The 15556-nt window shown below is 35.6% G+C and overlaps 1 protein-coding gene across 1 annotated transcript in view; it reads right to left on the minus strand.

Annotated features, from left to right (window-relative positions):
• Positions 1-15556, minus strand: part of SPTLC3 (serine palmitoyltransferase long chain base subunit 3) — a 198440-nt gene that overhangs the window by 112849 nt on the left and 70035 nt on the right. Inside the window, exons 4-6 of the mRNA XM_020986144.2 lie at positions 15122-15270; positions 6428-6552; positions 4021-4114 (exon numbers count right to left, since the gene is read on the minus strand). Of these exons, the coding sequence (XP_020841803.1) occupies positions 4021-4114; positions 6428-6552; positions 15122-15270 (368 nt within the window). The remainder of the gene's footprint in view (positions 1-4020; positions 4115-6427; positions 6553-15121; positions 15271-15556) is intronic.

The raw sequence follows: 15556 nt of genomic DNA on the forward strand, positions 1-15556 counted from the left end.
AGGACCTGAATTCAAATCCAACCTCAGACACATAATACTTACTATCTGTGTGACTCTGGGCAAATCACTTAACCCCAATTGCCTCCCCCTGAAAAAAAGGTCATCTAGTCTACTCCTTATTTTGCAAATGAAGAAACTGAGGCCCAGAGTCATAAAGTGATGTACCTAAGGTGCCATAAGTAATAAATGGCAGAGCTATGTTTCAAAACCAGGTCCTTGGACTCTAAATTGAATCCTCTTTCATCTTCATCATCTGGCTCAAATACTATATATCTAGTCTCTTCCATCCAATTTTTTGTGATTACATCAGCTTTAAGTGATCTCTTTTCTACTTTCTTCCTATACCCTATCTCTGAACTTATTTAGTACTTATTGCCCACACCCCTCACTTACCATTCTGTATATGCTTTGTTATATTTCTGTGCACATATCCTGTCTTTCTTGAGAGGTTGGAGTATATCTTATTGCAGTGTTTTTGCCCGTTTTTGCCCAAAAGTTGTAGCCATACAGTAAATACAAGTTATTGATGATGCAGATGAATAATCAGAGCTGAATAGGAAGATGCATTTGGCTGGTTCAAATTCATGAAATTTTATAAAATATGGAGGATCACTTTAAAGTTTGGAAAGTACATTATAAATATGTAATTTAATTCTCTTAACAGCCCTGGGAGGTGAATGCTATTGTTATCTTCAGTTTATGGACAATAAACCTGAGGCAAGATATAAATTGTTACTTCCCTAGAACCCTACAGCTAGGAAGAGAGGTCTTTCTGACTCAAGGTCTATATCTCTTTCTACTGTGGCTACTTCTTGGTATTTGGGCAGGTGTGGGACAACCTTTGCATTTACAAAAAAAAAAATGGATTTGCTTCATGAAGCTAACTGACCTCCTATATTCAGACAACAATCTCTCAGCTAATTCATAATGATCAAGAATTTATTGATGTATGTATTTTCTATGTTGTTCCAAATGTCCTCTTGCCACCTGACTCAATAGTTTTAGGAAAAGGTCTGGCTTTTTTTTTCCCCTTTGTGTCTTAATCTTTGAATCACCTTCAAACTCCTCTCAAGTATCTGTTGCTTTTCATGGCAGTGGAGTTAGAGAAAGGCCAAGAAAGTTAGAGGACATATATATATATATTACCAACAAAGTCCAACAACAAGAGATAGAGAAATTCCATTTAAAGTTACCGTAGACGACATAAAATATTTAAGGGTCTACCTACCGAAACAAACCCAGGAACTATGTGAACAAAGTTACAAAACACTTTTCACACAAATAAAGTCAGATCTAAATAACTGGAAAAACATCAGTTGCTCATGGGTAGGCCAAGCTAATATAATAAAAATGGCAATCCTAGCTAAATTAATTTAATTATTCAGTGCCATACCAATCAAACTACCAAAATTGTTTTATGTAGAGCTAGAAAAAATAATAAGATTCATCTGGAAGAACAAAAGGTCCAGAATATCAGAGAAACTAATGAAAAGACTAATAATGCTAAGGAAGTTGGCCTAGCCACATCAGATCTTAAATTGTGTTATGAAGCAGCAATCATCAAAACTACTTGGTACTGGCTGAGAAATAGAGTGGTGGATCAGTGGAGTAGGTTAGGTACACACAAGACACAGTAATCAATGACTACAGTAATCTACTGTTTGATAAACCCAAAGACCTCAGCTTCTGGGATGAGAACTCACTATTTGACAAAAACTATTATGAAAACTGGAAAAGAATATGGCAGAAACTAGGCATAGACCAAAATCTCACACCATATACCAAAATAAAGTCAAAATGGGTACATGATTTATATAAAAAGGCTTATAAGCAAACTGGGAGAGCAAGAAATAGTTTATCTGTTAGATTTATGGAGAACAGAAAAATTTATGACCAAACAAGAGATAGAGAACATTATGAAATGAAAAATGGATAATTTTTATTACATTAAATTGAAAAGTTTTTGCACAAACAAAGGGCAGTACAACCAAGATTAGGAGGGAAGCAGAAAACTAGGAAAGAATTTTTACAACTGTTGTCTCTGATGAGAGCCTCATTTCTAAAATATATAGAGAACTGAGTCACATTAATAAGAAATACAAGTCATTCCCTAATTAATAAATGGTTAAAAGATAAGAACAGGCAGTTTTCAGATGAAGTAAAGCTATCTATAGTCATATGAAAAAATACTCTAAATCACCATTGATTGGAGAAATGCAAATCAAAACAACTCTGAGGTACCACATCACACCTATCAGATTGGCTAACATGACAAAACGGGAAAGTGATAAATGCTAGAGGAGATGTGGGAAAACTGGAACACTAATGCATTGTTGGTGGAGTTGTAAACTGATCCAATCATTCTAGAGAGCAATGTGTAACTGTGTCCAAAGGGCTGTAAAACTGTACATACTCTTTGACCCAGCAATAGTACTTCTAGGGCTGTATCCCAAAGAGATCATAAAAATGGGAAAAGGACTCACATGTACAAAAATATTTATAACAGCTCTTTCTGGGGTGACCAAGAATTGGAAATTGAGGAGATGCCCATCAATTAGGGAATGGCTGAACAAGTTGTGGTATATGGATGTAATGGAATACTATTGTGCTATAAGAAATGATGAGTATGGGAACTTCAGAGAAACCTAGAAATAGTTGACTGATGCTGAGTGAAATGAGAAGAACCAGGAGAACATTGTACACAGCAACAGCCACATTGTGCGATGGCTAACTTTGATAGACTTAGCTCTTCTCAGCAATGTAAGGATCAAAGACATCTCCAAAAGTCTCATGATAGAAAATGCTATCTGCATCCAGAAAAAGAACTATAGAGTTGGAATGCAGATTGAAGCATACTATTTGCTTTTTTTTCCCCCTTCTGTTGTGTTTTGTTTCTTCTTTCTTGTGGTTCCTCCTGTTGGTTCTAATTCTTCTTTACAACATGACTAATGTGAAAATGTGTTCAATAGGAATGTATATGTAGAACCTGTATCAGATTACATACCATCTTGGGGAGAGAGTTAGGGACAGAAGGGGAGAAGATTTAAAATTCAGAAGCTAATGGAAGTGAATGTTGAAAACTAAAAATAAATCTATAAAATTAAAAAAAGAAGAAAGGACAGAAAAGGATGAGGGAAGCAGAAGAAGAGGAGTGTGCAGGAAGGGAAGTTCAGAGTATATGTTGGTTGGGAGGGTTATTCAGACTGGATATATGTGCAGAAAATTAAAATTTCATAGAATCTCATTTGGAACAAACCTCAGAGCTCATTTAGTTAGCTATCACTTTACATATGAGAAAGCCAAGACCCAGAGAGATGGAGTGTTATACTGAAGGCTGATAAGGTATGTTAGTGGCAGTACCAGGACCAGAGGTCAGGGCACTTAAGTCCTAGTATAATGCTATTTCTGCTTTACGACATTCCCTGCTTACAGAACTCCAAAGAAGAAATGGGGCTCTGTTTATCTCATTATAAGCATTATATTCATAGCCTGAATATACTCATTTGAATATATGTATATTCAGATGCATACATACATATATGTAGTACATATATACATACATAGATACATATATGTATATATTTATAGGAGAAGTATATGCTAAGTAAGAAAACACTTTTCCTTCATATCGTATCATAAAAATTTAACAAGCATCAAAATTTTCCGGTTCCTAGTAAGAATTCAGGAAGATTTATAGCACAGTCTTAAAAGAAATTGGTTATGCCTTCAACACACTGCCATAAGGTACCTGATGACAACAACCTTGGTGCCTGCTTATGTAATACCTCCTACTCTGGAAGCTTCAGGTACTTCAGCCATTTGTTTGAGGTCACCATGGAACCACAAGGCAGTTGTAGTAGCTGAAGTTTTAGTTTCACAGCCAGCTACTACTCAGTTTTCTCAGTCTATTCTAGGCAGAAACTAGAACATATAAAGCTTCTTGAAGTTAAACAACACTCTCTGTTGAAAGAACCTGTCTGTTGGCCATATTTTAGTCTGCAAGATTCCCTTTGTACTCACTGTTGTGTTTGAAGGTCCTTATCGTTGCCTTTGAAAGTCTGGCTCCAAGAATAATAGAGGTGTGATTTAATTCATCACTTAAAATCAGGCAACCCTGTGAGGAAAGGGAAAACAGGTATGTAATCAGCATGATATTATAAGACAGGATCAAAATCACAAAGATTTGTATTTGGGAAGGGCTTCAGAAGCCCACGTAGTCTAATCCATGCCTGAACAAGAGCCCTCTATCATTCATCTTTTGCTTGAACACCTTCAGTGAGGGGAAAACATTACTGACAAAGGGCGCCAAATCCATTGGCTCATAGACCATTAAAGTGGGAAGAGGCCTTATAGATCCTTCAGGTCAGCCTTCTTATTTTGTTGTTGATAAGGTAACCAAGGCACAGAGAGGTTAAGTTACTTGCCTCAGGACACACAGCTAGTGAGTAGCAGAGTTGGTCCTCGAACCTTGGTCTTCTAAATTTAAGTCCAGTAAGATCACGTCAGGTCTCAAATTAGTCCATCATTATAAAGACCACCAACTGACTTGCATGTCTTTTTGAGTAAGATTCTGAATACAGATAATCATAAAATGAGCTGATTTGTTTAGATTTTCAAGTATATGAATGATGATTGTGACACACTCTAGAATTCTCCTGATTTATGGTGTAAAGGCAGTGATCTCAGTAAGCAGCAGCTTTAAGCTGCAGCATGAAGAGTTAGACAAATTTAGAGCTATTAAATTACATTGCATTATCTGAGAAGGTCATAGTGTCGCTTTCTCTGGAGATTTTTCATACTAGGCTAGAATCTTTGGAATATTTTAAGGGGCAGACTATGCCTTCAGATAATGGGAAGATAACTTTCAGGTCTTATGATTCTGTGATTACTAATAATATGAAAACACTATATACCTTTAGTGAAAGTTATATATCCTTTTGTTTTATTTGGGAAATTTGGAAAAATTGAAAGAAAGAACACAGTTCACCCTTTGTCTCTGCCAAGAATAGTTGGTCTTGGACCACAGTATTTGGCAAGAGTATCTGGAGAAGTTCTGTCTTTTCTGAAATATCCTTCATCTACTTTTTTGAGGATGCTCATTTACTCATAGGGCACTTTAGAATTTTTTTTTTCCTTGTGCTCTACTTACTCTGTGTTTCTCTGAACCATATGCCAATGAAACTTGATTACCTGAAGTACAGTTTTGCAGCATTTCACAAAGTCTTTAGCATGGCTAGAGTAAGGAGTGAGTAGTTGCTGAGATGTACGTATTTTTTGATGACAGAAAATTTTGTTTTCTGCATCATGGTATTTATTTTGTGATGTCCAGTTGTTTGTTTTACAGTGAAACCCTAAAGCCTCCGGTGGACAGTAACACAAGGAGTACAATTTAAAAGCCTTTTCTAGGGATCTCAGATGCCTTGCCCAGTTCTAATCTCAAATGCATCCTTAACTCTTGCAGAATATTCTTGGTAGTTATCAGTGTTAACACACTGATTAACACAGTGTTAACAGATAAACATCTACGTTTTAAGATAAAGTATCACTTTCAGGTGAAGCTTTGGAATATGGCAAAGCTTTGTCAGTCTATCCCCAGTTAAGAGGGATAGGCCGATTTTCTGGCTGCAGTTAATATTTTGTAGATGATTGCTTACAAAATTACTTTTCTTCTTTTTAAGATTAAAATTTATTTTTCCAATTAATAAGCATTTATTTCAGCTCCTTTTTGCTTCACCCATTGAGAAAGAAAAACAAAATAAAACAAAATCTTTGTGATAAATACACAAAGTAAAGCAAAATAAATTCCACAATGACCATATGTATCCAAAAATATATCCCTTGTTTGGCAATTTGGTGGTGGGTAATAATCTTTATTATTGGTCCTTTGGAATTGTGGTTGGTCATTGCACTGATGACAGTTCTTACATCTTTCAGAGTTGATGTTTTCTTTTAAAGTGTTTTTGAAATTGTATAAACTATTCTTCTGGTTCTGGTCACTTCACTTTGCATTTTCCTGGTTTCTTGGAAATCATCTCTGTCATTATTTCTTATGAGTCGGTAATATTCCGTTAAACTCATCTGCTGTATTTTATACTATTCCCCAATTCATGGACACCCCCTTCGTTTCCAGTTCTTGGCCACCACTTTTCAAAGTCTTGCTTAACTAGTCAATTTACACAGTGTGCTGTAGGTTCAGAGGCATGGCCTTGTTATTGCTGATTTATTACTCATATAGAGGGCCAACAGTTTTGTACTCCGGTAAACTGGAACTCCAAAGGAATCACATTGAAGACCAGTTAACATTTACTAAAGAAGTATATGGGCCAACTTTCCCCACAGAATGGAAATCACATTAATACAACTAAAAGTGGTAAAAGCTATAATTCTTTAAAATAACAATGCATGGATACCTTAAAATAATTCTTACCTTTCCAACCAGTGCTGGAATATTCATTGAGTTGGTAGCAAAACCCATTCCAAACACCATAGCTGCTTCTACTCCCAGAAACTGGGCTACCAGTTCCTCCAACTCTTCATGTTTATCAGTGTTACCTGGAGGAAGAAGAATAAAATATATCACATTTTTAATTTGAAAGAATACATAATCTGTTCCTAGAAACCTATATGAATTAAAGGACATTAATATTTCTCCACATCTGAATATCAGCTTTGTAATGTGCATTTTGGATTCCAAGAAAATAGTACATCTGCTGTCTAAATCCTTTAACGTAGCTGCTTTATGGTTTACTTAGAGGCAACTGAGAATGGTTAATCATTGTTTCTCGTTATTTTGCTCTATCTTAAATTTTTGACTTGGAGTCCAAAGGAGTGAAATAATCAGATTATAGGTATGTAGATAAAGAAGGTACAAAAATATATAGTTATATGTATGTAGATAAGTACTAATGGATAAATATTATATATAGGATAGAGTGTCAAAGTAGGTCAGAATACTACTATTAGTGTATGTTATTATGTTAATGTATTTTTTTGTGTTGTGATAAATTACATTCAACTTAGAAGAACAGTTCTAGTAGAATACCCTAGGAATCTGTTTTTGATTATTTGCTGTTTAATATATTTTATCAATAATTGCATAAAGGTGGATATGATATGTTCATCTATTATGCAGATAACACAAATCTAGGAGGGACAGCTAAAAGCTATCCACTGAAATAGAGTAAATCTAAGCTTCTTGATATGACAACTCTGTTTCTTGAAAATAGCTGTCAAGTTCCCAAATTCTTTTCTTCTTAAGGCTAAACATAAGATTGCTGACTCATAGATTAAGTACTGGAAAGACCCTACAAGATCACTTTCCTCAGTCCCTTCATTCTAGTCTCATGTGTCATGAGTTCAAGCCATTTCACTGTTCTTATTGCTGTCCTCTGGGTGCATTCTAGCTTATCACATCCTTCCTTAAACATTCTGCCCAAAAAGACATGACGCCACCTTTGTTTATGAAGTTCTCTTGATAGTGATCAGTGAGATTAGGACATGCAACCACTACCAGAGGCGAAAAAAATCTCAACAATTGAGGTCACTTGCTTTTGGTACCATTGCCTCACTTGGATCATCAGAGAAATTTGTTATCTCAGAAGTTTGTTCCCCAGTGACACAATATAGTATGGTATATAAATGCAATTATGACAGTGTTATTGCAAAACCATCCCATGTGTCCAGGTTCTTATGGGGGGCAAAAGTCTAGGAAGAGAAGAAAATGCTGGAGGATTAATCACATCCTTAAAAAGTAGGAAGAAATCCCTTCATCTCTATCAATAAGCTGTCATCAGAATTGGATGCTGCGCTATAATACTCAGAGGCTGTTTTGAGACGTGCATAGTAGAGAAGTGAAGCAAATCTTCTGAAAGTTTCAGGGATGGGGGCTTGACCTGTAATTTCATTGGTGTAGGGAACTCCTATGTAAGGAAACTCCCTCTACCGTTTCCTGTAGAACCTTTGCAATTTTGTATTGGAGAGCTGTCTAGAGCATTACAAGATTCAGTAACTTGCTCAGAATCACACAGTCAGTATGTGTCAGACGGAGGACTTGAACCCAGGTCTTCATGGCTTTGAGACCAGCTGTCAATCGACTGTGATATGTTGCCTCTTAGTGATTTAAACAAGATATAATTATTTGCCTCAGTTGGTTGTTTCACTTTTTTCATGAGTATTTGCTTCTGTTGTACCACAGTCATTGTGACTATCTCTACCATACTTGGTTTATATCTCTTTACATCATCAAATATGGTGGCATGTTGCCAGTCATTCAAATTGACCAAACTTGCAGCCATGCTGCCCCAAAAATAAAAATCCACATGGCCTAAAACCAGGTGTCTCTGTTGATGGTTGAATGAGATTAGGTTATAAATTTCTCTGATTCTATTAGAGTTATGAGGCAAAGACTTTTTGTAGTCTCTTTGCTTAAGTGTGATCACACCTAGAAGACCTAATTAACTTTTTTACCCCTAATTCAGATAGGCTGAGGTTATTTAAACATGGTATTAATATCTGCTAGTACATTTTAATTCATGGACAGCAATATAAGCACTGGCATGCCATGCTGTGAACAGCATTGATAACAAATTTTTAGAGCAACACAATATAGCCTTATGGTATTTTGTGTGTTTATAGTGGATTTGTTTAAAGCCTCAGTGTATAATTTACTTTATGATAATTTAGCCTAGAGAGGAATAACAACATGAATAACCCTTATTTTATGTAGTAATTTACAGTTGTCAAAGTACTTTCACCTATGCAGATATTCAAGTGGATTTATAATCTCATAGATTTAGAAATTCTCTGCAGTGATGAGGATAAATATGCCTATTTATTTTGTGTGTGTATATGCGTATATCTATATATTTGTTTGCATGTTGTCTCTCCCATTATATTGTAAGCTTCTTGAGAACAGGGATGTCTTTTGTCTCTTTTTGTATTCCTAACACTTAGTGTAGTGTCTGGTATATAGTAGGCATTTAATGAATGTTTATTGATTGATTATATGACTCTCATCCATGTACTCCCCAAAGATCACAACAGTGTTAAAGTACTTCCTTATTTTCCTCTCACATTTTGATCATGGACTCTGACTATGCCATATGACTAGCCTATCCTTTCTTTCTGTTATACAATTCCTTGATGTCATTCCTTACTCCTATTTGTTAGAGTTTCTTGTTGCAGCCTGCTCACACCTACCATGCTTATTTGCTTTGTCCTCTGAGTGATGCTTGTCTTTAGTTTTTTAAAGGAAGTGGTGTTCCAGGTCTCACTGCCATAAAGCATCACCAGTAAAATGTTTATATTGAAAATATGGGCCCTTTGCTTTTATGGAAAGCTTAAGTGTTGATAAAAGTGCTTTGCAGTTTTCCCAAAAGCAGTTCAGACCACTTTCTTCAACTTTGGGTCTAATTCACGGTATTTGTTATCTGTCCCTGATGAACAAAATCTTGGACATGCTCAGGTGTATATTGAAATCTGTAGCAATAGATAGTCTTCATTCATTGTGTAGATAGAAAGGCCAAATTCTTTTGAGTAATTACAGATATTTCCAAGTGGCTCTGTTTTGTTTCAGGAATTGATATAGTGCCATCCACAAACAGGAGCAAAAAGACGTCATCATTAGCAGGGAATCCTTCCTTGACTTGGATTCTGCATTTTGTCTCCTCTGTCACAGAGATGGTACTTTTGTCCTGCACAAATCTCTCTGTTTTACATCACCTGATAGCTTATTATAAGAAGGTCATTGAACATAATTACTGTCTAGTTACAACTCTGGAGAATCCTGAATGATAATGATATTTGGATGGGAGATATCTTGTTGTAAAAGAGTTTATAAGATAGCATTTTGTTCTACTAAGTTGAATTTTTTTTTTTGAAATCAATAATCAAGCTTGAGATCTGATATTCTCTGCATCTTTTAGTCAGTTGTAAAAGATATGGACTCTTGCAGAATATTATTTGCAAAGGCCTGCTTATTCCTTGCTAATAATGTCATCAAGGAGGCTCTCAATTCATGTATAGATGACACCTCATAAAGATTTTTTAATAGATAGGAAAGTCGACATACATCAGTTGTTGGCATTTTCTTAATCACTTTTTTTTTAAATATCAGTAAGAACTGAGCTTCCCTCATAAGTCTCCCCCTCTCCGCACCCCGGCCTCATGCTTTTGGTATCTTCCACCTCTCTTAGATATCTTATATATTGATCTCTCAATGTGATAACAATTATATCACCTCTAACAGATATCCTCAAAATATATATGATCTAATATTCTGCTTTTTTTTTTTGTTCTTTTATTCATTTGCTTCCTCTCTAAATGTCTTAGGGACTGCTGTGTTAGGATCCACATGTGGTAGTTTCACTATCCTTGATGTAGAAAACAGGGTTTTTTTTGTTTTGATTTTTGCAAATCATTTCTTTTTTTTTTTTTTTGGTTTTGTAATCCTCTTTTTGTTTTCATCCTTGAATACCATTCCCATGAGTTTGCTTGGTTTGTGTCTTGCCAAGCTTTCTCTAGACTAGCTTTGCCCTCCACTGTTTCTCTCAACTTTGTGACATGATGTTGCTCATAATTGGCTATCATCCTTCTTCATATGGTTTTACGGATAAGTTTATATTTTAACCCAGTATTGCATTTGGAAGCCACTTCTCTCTGGTAAGTGAGTCAAATGGTTATTGACTGGGGTCTTTTATGGGTTAAATATTCTTAATTGTATACCATATTTTATTCTTTTGGTTCATCTTTTTTCTTGTTTATTAGAAATTCTGATCTTAGGGCTGGCTGTGCACAGGCTCAGGAATAATTCCCACACCCATTGTGAATCTTTTCCTCCCCGTTCAAATGCAGTCATTTTCATTCTCTGTGATGTTATTTGGTGCTTTACATGTCACGTAATATGTGAAATATATATTACATACACACACACAGATAGATAGATAGATAGATAGATAGATAGATAGATAGATAGATAGATAGATAGATAGATAGATATAAAAAATCTACAAGTCTTTCACATCTTATTTTTTCCTCTGGAACTATATTTTTACATGTAGTTCTTCACAACCTCACTTTTTTGGAGGTGAAAAGTGACCAAATATTAGAGTATTTTGATTTAATTTGGCAAATCTTATAAGGTTCTTCATAGAATTTATCTACCATTTTGTTCTTGGCAACTAATGATGTGTAAACTGAAATTTCTGTCTTTTTGCAAATGATTATCATTAATACTATATGATGACCAAATGTCCCATGAAATAATGTTTCTTGAAGCTTAGGGGAATATGATAAAACCAACTTTGCAAATTCCTTTCTTTGCCTTTCTAAGGATACCTTTGAGACACTCTTCTATTTAACTTATCTAACTTCTATTTAACTTCTTTCTTTTGATTTCATTTATGTTAAGAATGTTAAGATTGATATGATTCAGATACTCTAGCAATATGTTCACTTGTTGCCCTTTGGACAAGGGTCTCAGGTTTACCAATAGTAAATGGATATCTGTTGATGTTCTACAAATCTCCTGATTCTTAGCACCCTCTGTCCCTGTTCCTGCCACTCTGCCATCATTGTGGTTGAAGCAGAAGAGGGCTGCACAGGACTGAGAGTCATTTAAAATTTTTCTTTCTTTTTTTTTTTTTTTTGTAGATTGCCATGGCCCAAAAGTTTACCACCAGGTGACCAGCCTGTTGATAATTGGCTGTTCATTATTGGCTTGCCTTGGAGAAAAGACTCTGTTCCTTTGAACAAAGGCTTCTTTTGAAACCTTTGCAGTATGTTAGGACCTACCAGAGTATGAGCTCTACTGACAAGAATCCAATCCAATTCAACCCAGTAAACATTTATGAAGTGCCTACTATGTGCCAACCACTGTGCTAAGTGCTGGGGATGCAATTAATAAAAAAGAAAAACAGTCCCTGCCTGTAAGGAGCTTACAGTCTATTGTTGGTGGGACAAAATACACAAAAGGAGGCAGGAAAAGAGAAGGGGAGGCCAGGGGGTACCTGATACAGGAGCATCTTGTTCCCTGGAGTTGAAACCAAGGTGAGCGGGAGATGCAGAGTAGAGTGAGCCAAAAGTCCAATGTCTTTCCTCTAAAGAAAGGCATTGGAAAGAGTTTGATGTTTTATACTCTAGCCCTCCAATCAGAGGGAAGAGGAGACCAATGGACGGAGTGTCAGCCAAGAGTTGAATTAGCTGCATGGTGATGAGCTTAATCTGGGAGGGGCATCTTGTTCCCTGGAGTTGAAACCAGGCTTGCCAGTAGATGTAGAGTAAGTGAGAGAGGCTCACCTCCACAACAGGATGAGGCATCAGAGTAGGACTTCGTATAGGTAAGACAGGTCTTTACAGGGAGGAAATTTAGGTGTGGTGAGATTAAGTGACTTGCTCAAGGTCTTACAGCTTTAAGTAGGGACTTGAATCCAGTGTTCTTACCATTATGCTTTTTTTTTTTTAAAAGCTTCTGGATGTTTCTGGGTTGCCACTGAATGACCATTCTGTTTGAGATGCAGTCAAAGGAACCAGATGATTTTAAGGAGAGAGTGGTGGTTGCTAGTCTATATTCATAGTCCTTACTAAAGGGAAATTAACAGGATTACATATATTACTTCAAAGCAGGTTAGTCAGTCAGCAAGTATTCATTAAGTGTCTACTATGTCCGCACTAGGTTTGGGGGATATAAGTATAGCAAATGACATAATTCCTAATGGCAAAGATCATATTCTAGAATTGCATTCTCAAAGGAGAGAAAACAAAGACATGTATATTTATGCAGGGTATCCCAAAAGCCTTTTTTTTTTAAAGTCTCCAAAGCTATTCTAACTTAAAACTGCACTAAGACTTTTGGGACACTCTGTATATGGACTACATATAAAAATAATGTAAATAAATGCAAAGTAGTTGAATACAGTGTAGTTTCAGAGGAAAACCTCTTGCTATTGAGAGGATCAGGGAAGGCTTTGTTTAGGCAATGGTGTTTGAGTTGTGTCTTGAAGGGAAAGAGGTGAAGGAAGCATGGGAAGCAACCAGTACAAAGGCACAGAGACAGGAGATGTAGAGGCTGGTTTGACCGGATCCCAGAATCCTAGAGAGTGATTAAAACAATGAGTAAGGACAAAGATATTTACTTAGTGGTGACAACAAGTAGAGTAGAAAATGACTTTGAAAGAATCATCTACTTTTTAACCTTCAAAATCTAATTTGTTCCATTAGGAATTTAAAATTAAAAGAACCAACTTTTCACACAGGTTGCCAAATTTTAGCTTAGAGAGTATTGAACATACTGCAATAGATTGTGAGGAGGAGAGGTAAGTTGAAATGGAATATGGAGATAGTGTGCTAAGAGTTATTACTGGCAGTTTGACTAAATTCATATATGAGATATATTACATGTTCAAACAAGTCCTAAACAAATATCAGCAATAGTAACATGATGGAGTTCCATATTATGATATATATATCTTGGAGCTCTTTATTAATACTATAACTCTAATGATCTTAAATGCATGGCTTATTGCTGTGAACTTTGTGGCCATTTGGAGAATTAACTGAATTAGTATAAAATATATTCGATTCTGGGAATGTTTTGGAAAATGACATTAAATCAGTGGGAAAAGAAAGCAGAGTGTGGTTTTGCTCTCCTTTTCACTCATTGGTGCCCATTAAAATGTATATTTTATCTGCATCAGTTATCTAATGTAGTGTCAGTTGGTATGTATTGTACACCTTTGTTGTTGTTGTTCAGTCATTTTTTAGTCGTGTCTGACTCTTTGTGATCTCATTTTGGGGTTTTCTTGGCAAAGATATCAGAGTGGTTTACCATTTTCCTCTCCACCTCATTTTACAAATGAGGAACTGAAGCAAACAGGGTTGAGTGACTTGTCTAGGGTCACATAGTAAGTGTCTAAAGCTGGATTTGAACTCATGAAACTCATGAAAGTGAGTTTTTCTGATTCGAGCCCAGTGCTCTATCCGCTGGGCCACGTAGCTGTTTTTGATTAATACATTTATTGAATTCTTTGTGGTTAAAACTCTTTAACTTAAAGGCTTACATGGAGTTTCATATTTGTTAATTAGGTAAATCCCTTATAGACTGTGCCTGAGTTCATGCCTAAACCTGAAACTTTCTATAGAGTGTTATGGGGCATTGTGTTATGGGGCAAGTGTTGGAACTAGATGTAGGACCAAAGTCTGAAGATCCTGAATTCTAATCTTAATTCTGTCATTCATTTATCAGGTGTCTTGAGGACGTTACTTAACATCTGGATCCTCAGTTTACTTATCTGCAAAATGATGATAATAACACTTCTCTTGGCTATGTTAAGAGTATTGTTTTGAAGACTGAATGATCTAATATAAAGAGACCAAATGAGGCAATATATAAATTGTTTTGCAAATCTTAAATCAATCAGTTGACAAATATTTAATAAGTGTCTACCCACAAGGAGTTTACATGTAACAGAAACAATAAGTGCATATGTAGGTATATATGTAATAAATGTAAATACAAATACATTCAAACTAGTTAAATATTAATTACATGGTTTGAGAGGGAAGGCATTAGCAGCTGAGAGAATCAGGAAAGGCTTCAGGTAGTTTGGGGCTTTATCTGAAGGGAAGGAAAAAACCTATGAAATGGGAAGTGAGGAGAAAGTGGATCACAGGCAAAGGAGAGCCAGCACAAAGTCATGGAGAATGGGGTATGGTATTTCACATGTGAAGAACAGAGAAGGCCAGATTGAATTACAGAGGGTAGTAGGAAGGGCTTAAAGTATGATGTATCTATTAGTAATGCTATTCATGTGATAAATGTGAAATCACATTAAGAACTATAAAATATACAAATATATTAACAATAGTAATAATTTTCTTTCAGAAGAGGCTCCTGAATTTTTATTATTAATAAAGGAGGCTCCCTTAATAAAGGGAGGCTGTTTTAGTTAAAAGTGAAAATGATAAGTAACATGTAAACAATAATGCTACCTAATATGTGTGCAGTATTTTGCATTGTGAAAGCATATTATACATATGTTTTGATTCTCACAACTCTGAAATAGATGAGGGACACTAAGATAACAAGAGGCAATAGAACATTGACTCATATAGTGAGTGTACATACCCATTTCTTGCCTGCTGCTGCACATACCCACTCCATATTTCTTTAGTACATTTCTTACTGTTGTTAAACTTTCATTACTATTTTCTGCAAAGCCGAGATAGTTGTAAGAACCCACATTAATGACATCCTGAATAATTCTTCCAGTAAACCTAAAGTGAATAAATGACAAAGGAGCAAAAAAAGTAATCATTTATTATGTTTCATTTCAGAACCAGATAAGTATACTAAACACTCAAATTCTGGTCCATTTCCAACTTTGAATTATTGCAATTATGTCTTAACAATATTTTTGAAAGGAGTAGTTGTTCTTTTTCTTTCCCTATCACTAAATTCGCTTTTTGCCATAATATGGTTAAATTCCAGTGGTGGATAAAGTAATTCCATAATTAAAATTTAGCGAAGGGCTCAAGAATTTTTCAAGCACAAAAAGTACCC

Source organism: Phascolarctos cinereus, unplaced genomic scaffold (genome assembly GCF_003287225.1).
Source record: "Phascolarctos cinereus isolate Bilbo 61053 unplaced genomic scaffold, phaCin_HiC Scaffold_2;HRSCAF=192, whole genome shotgun sequence".
Taxonomy (NCBI): Eukaryota; Metazoa; Chordata; class Mammalia; order Diprotodontia; family Phascolarctidae; genus Phascolarctos; species Phascolarctos cinereus.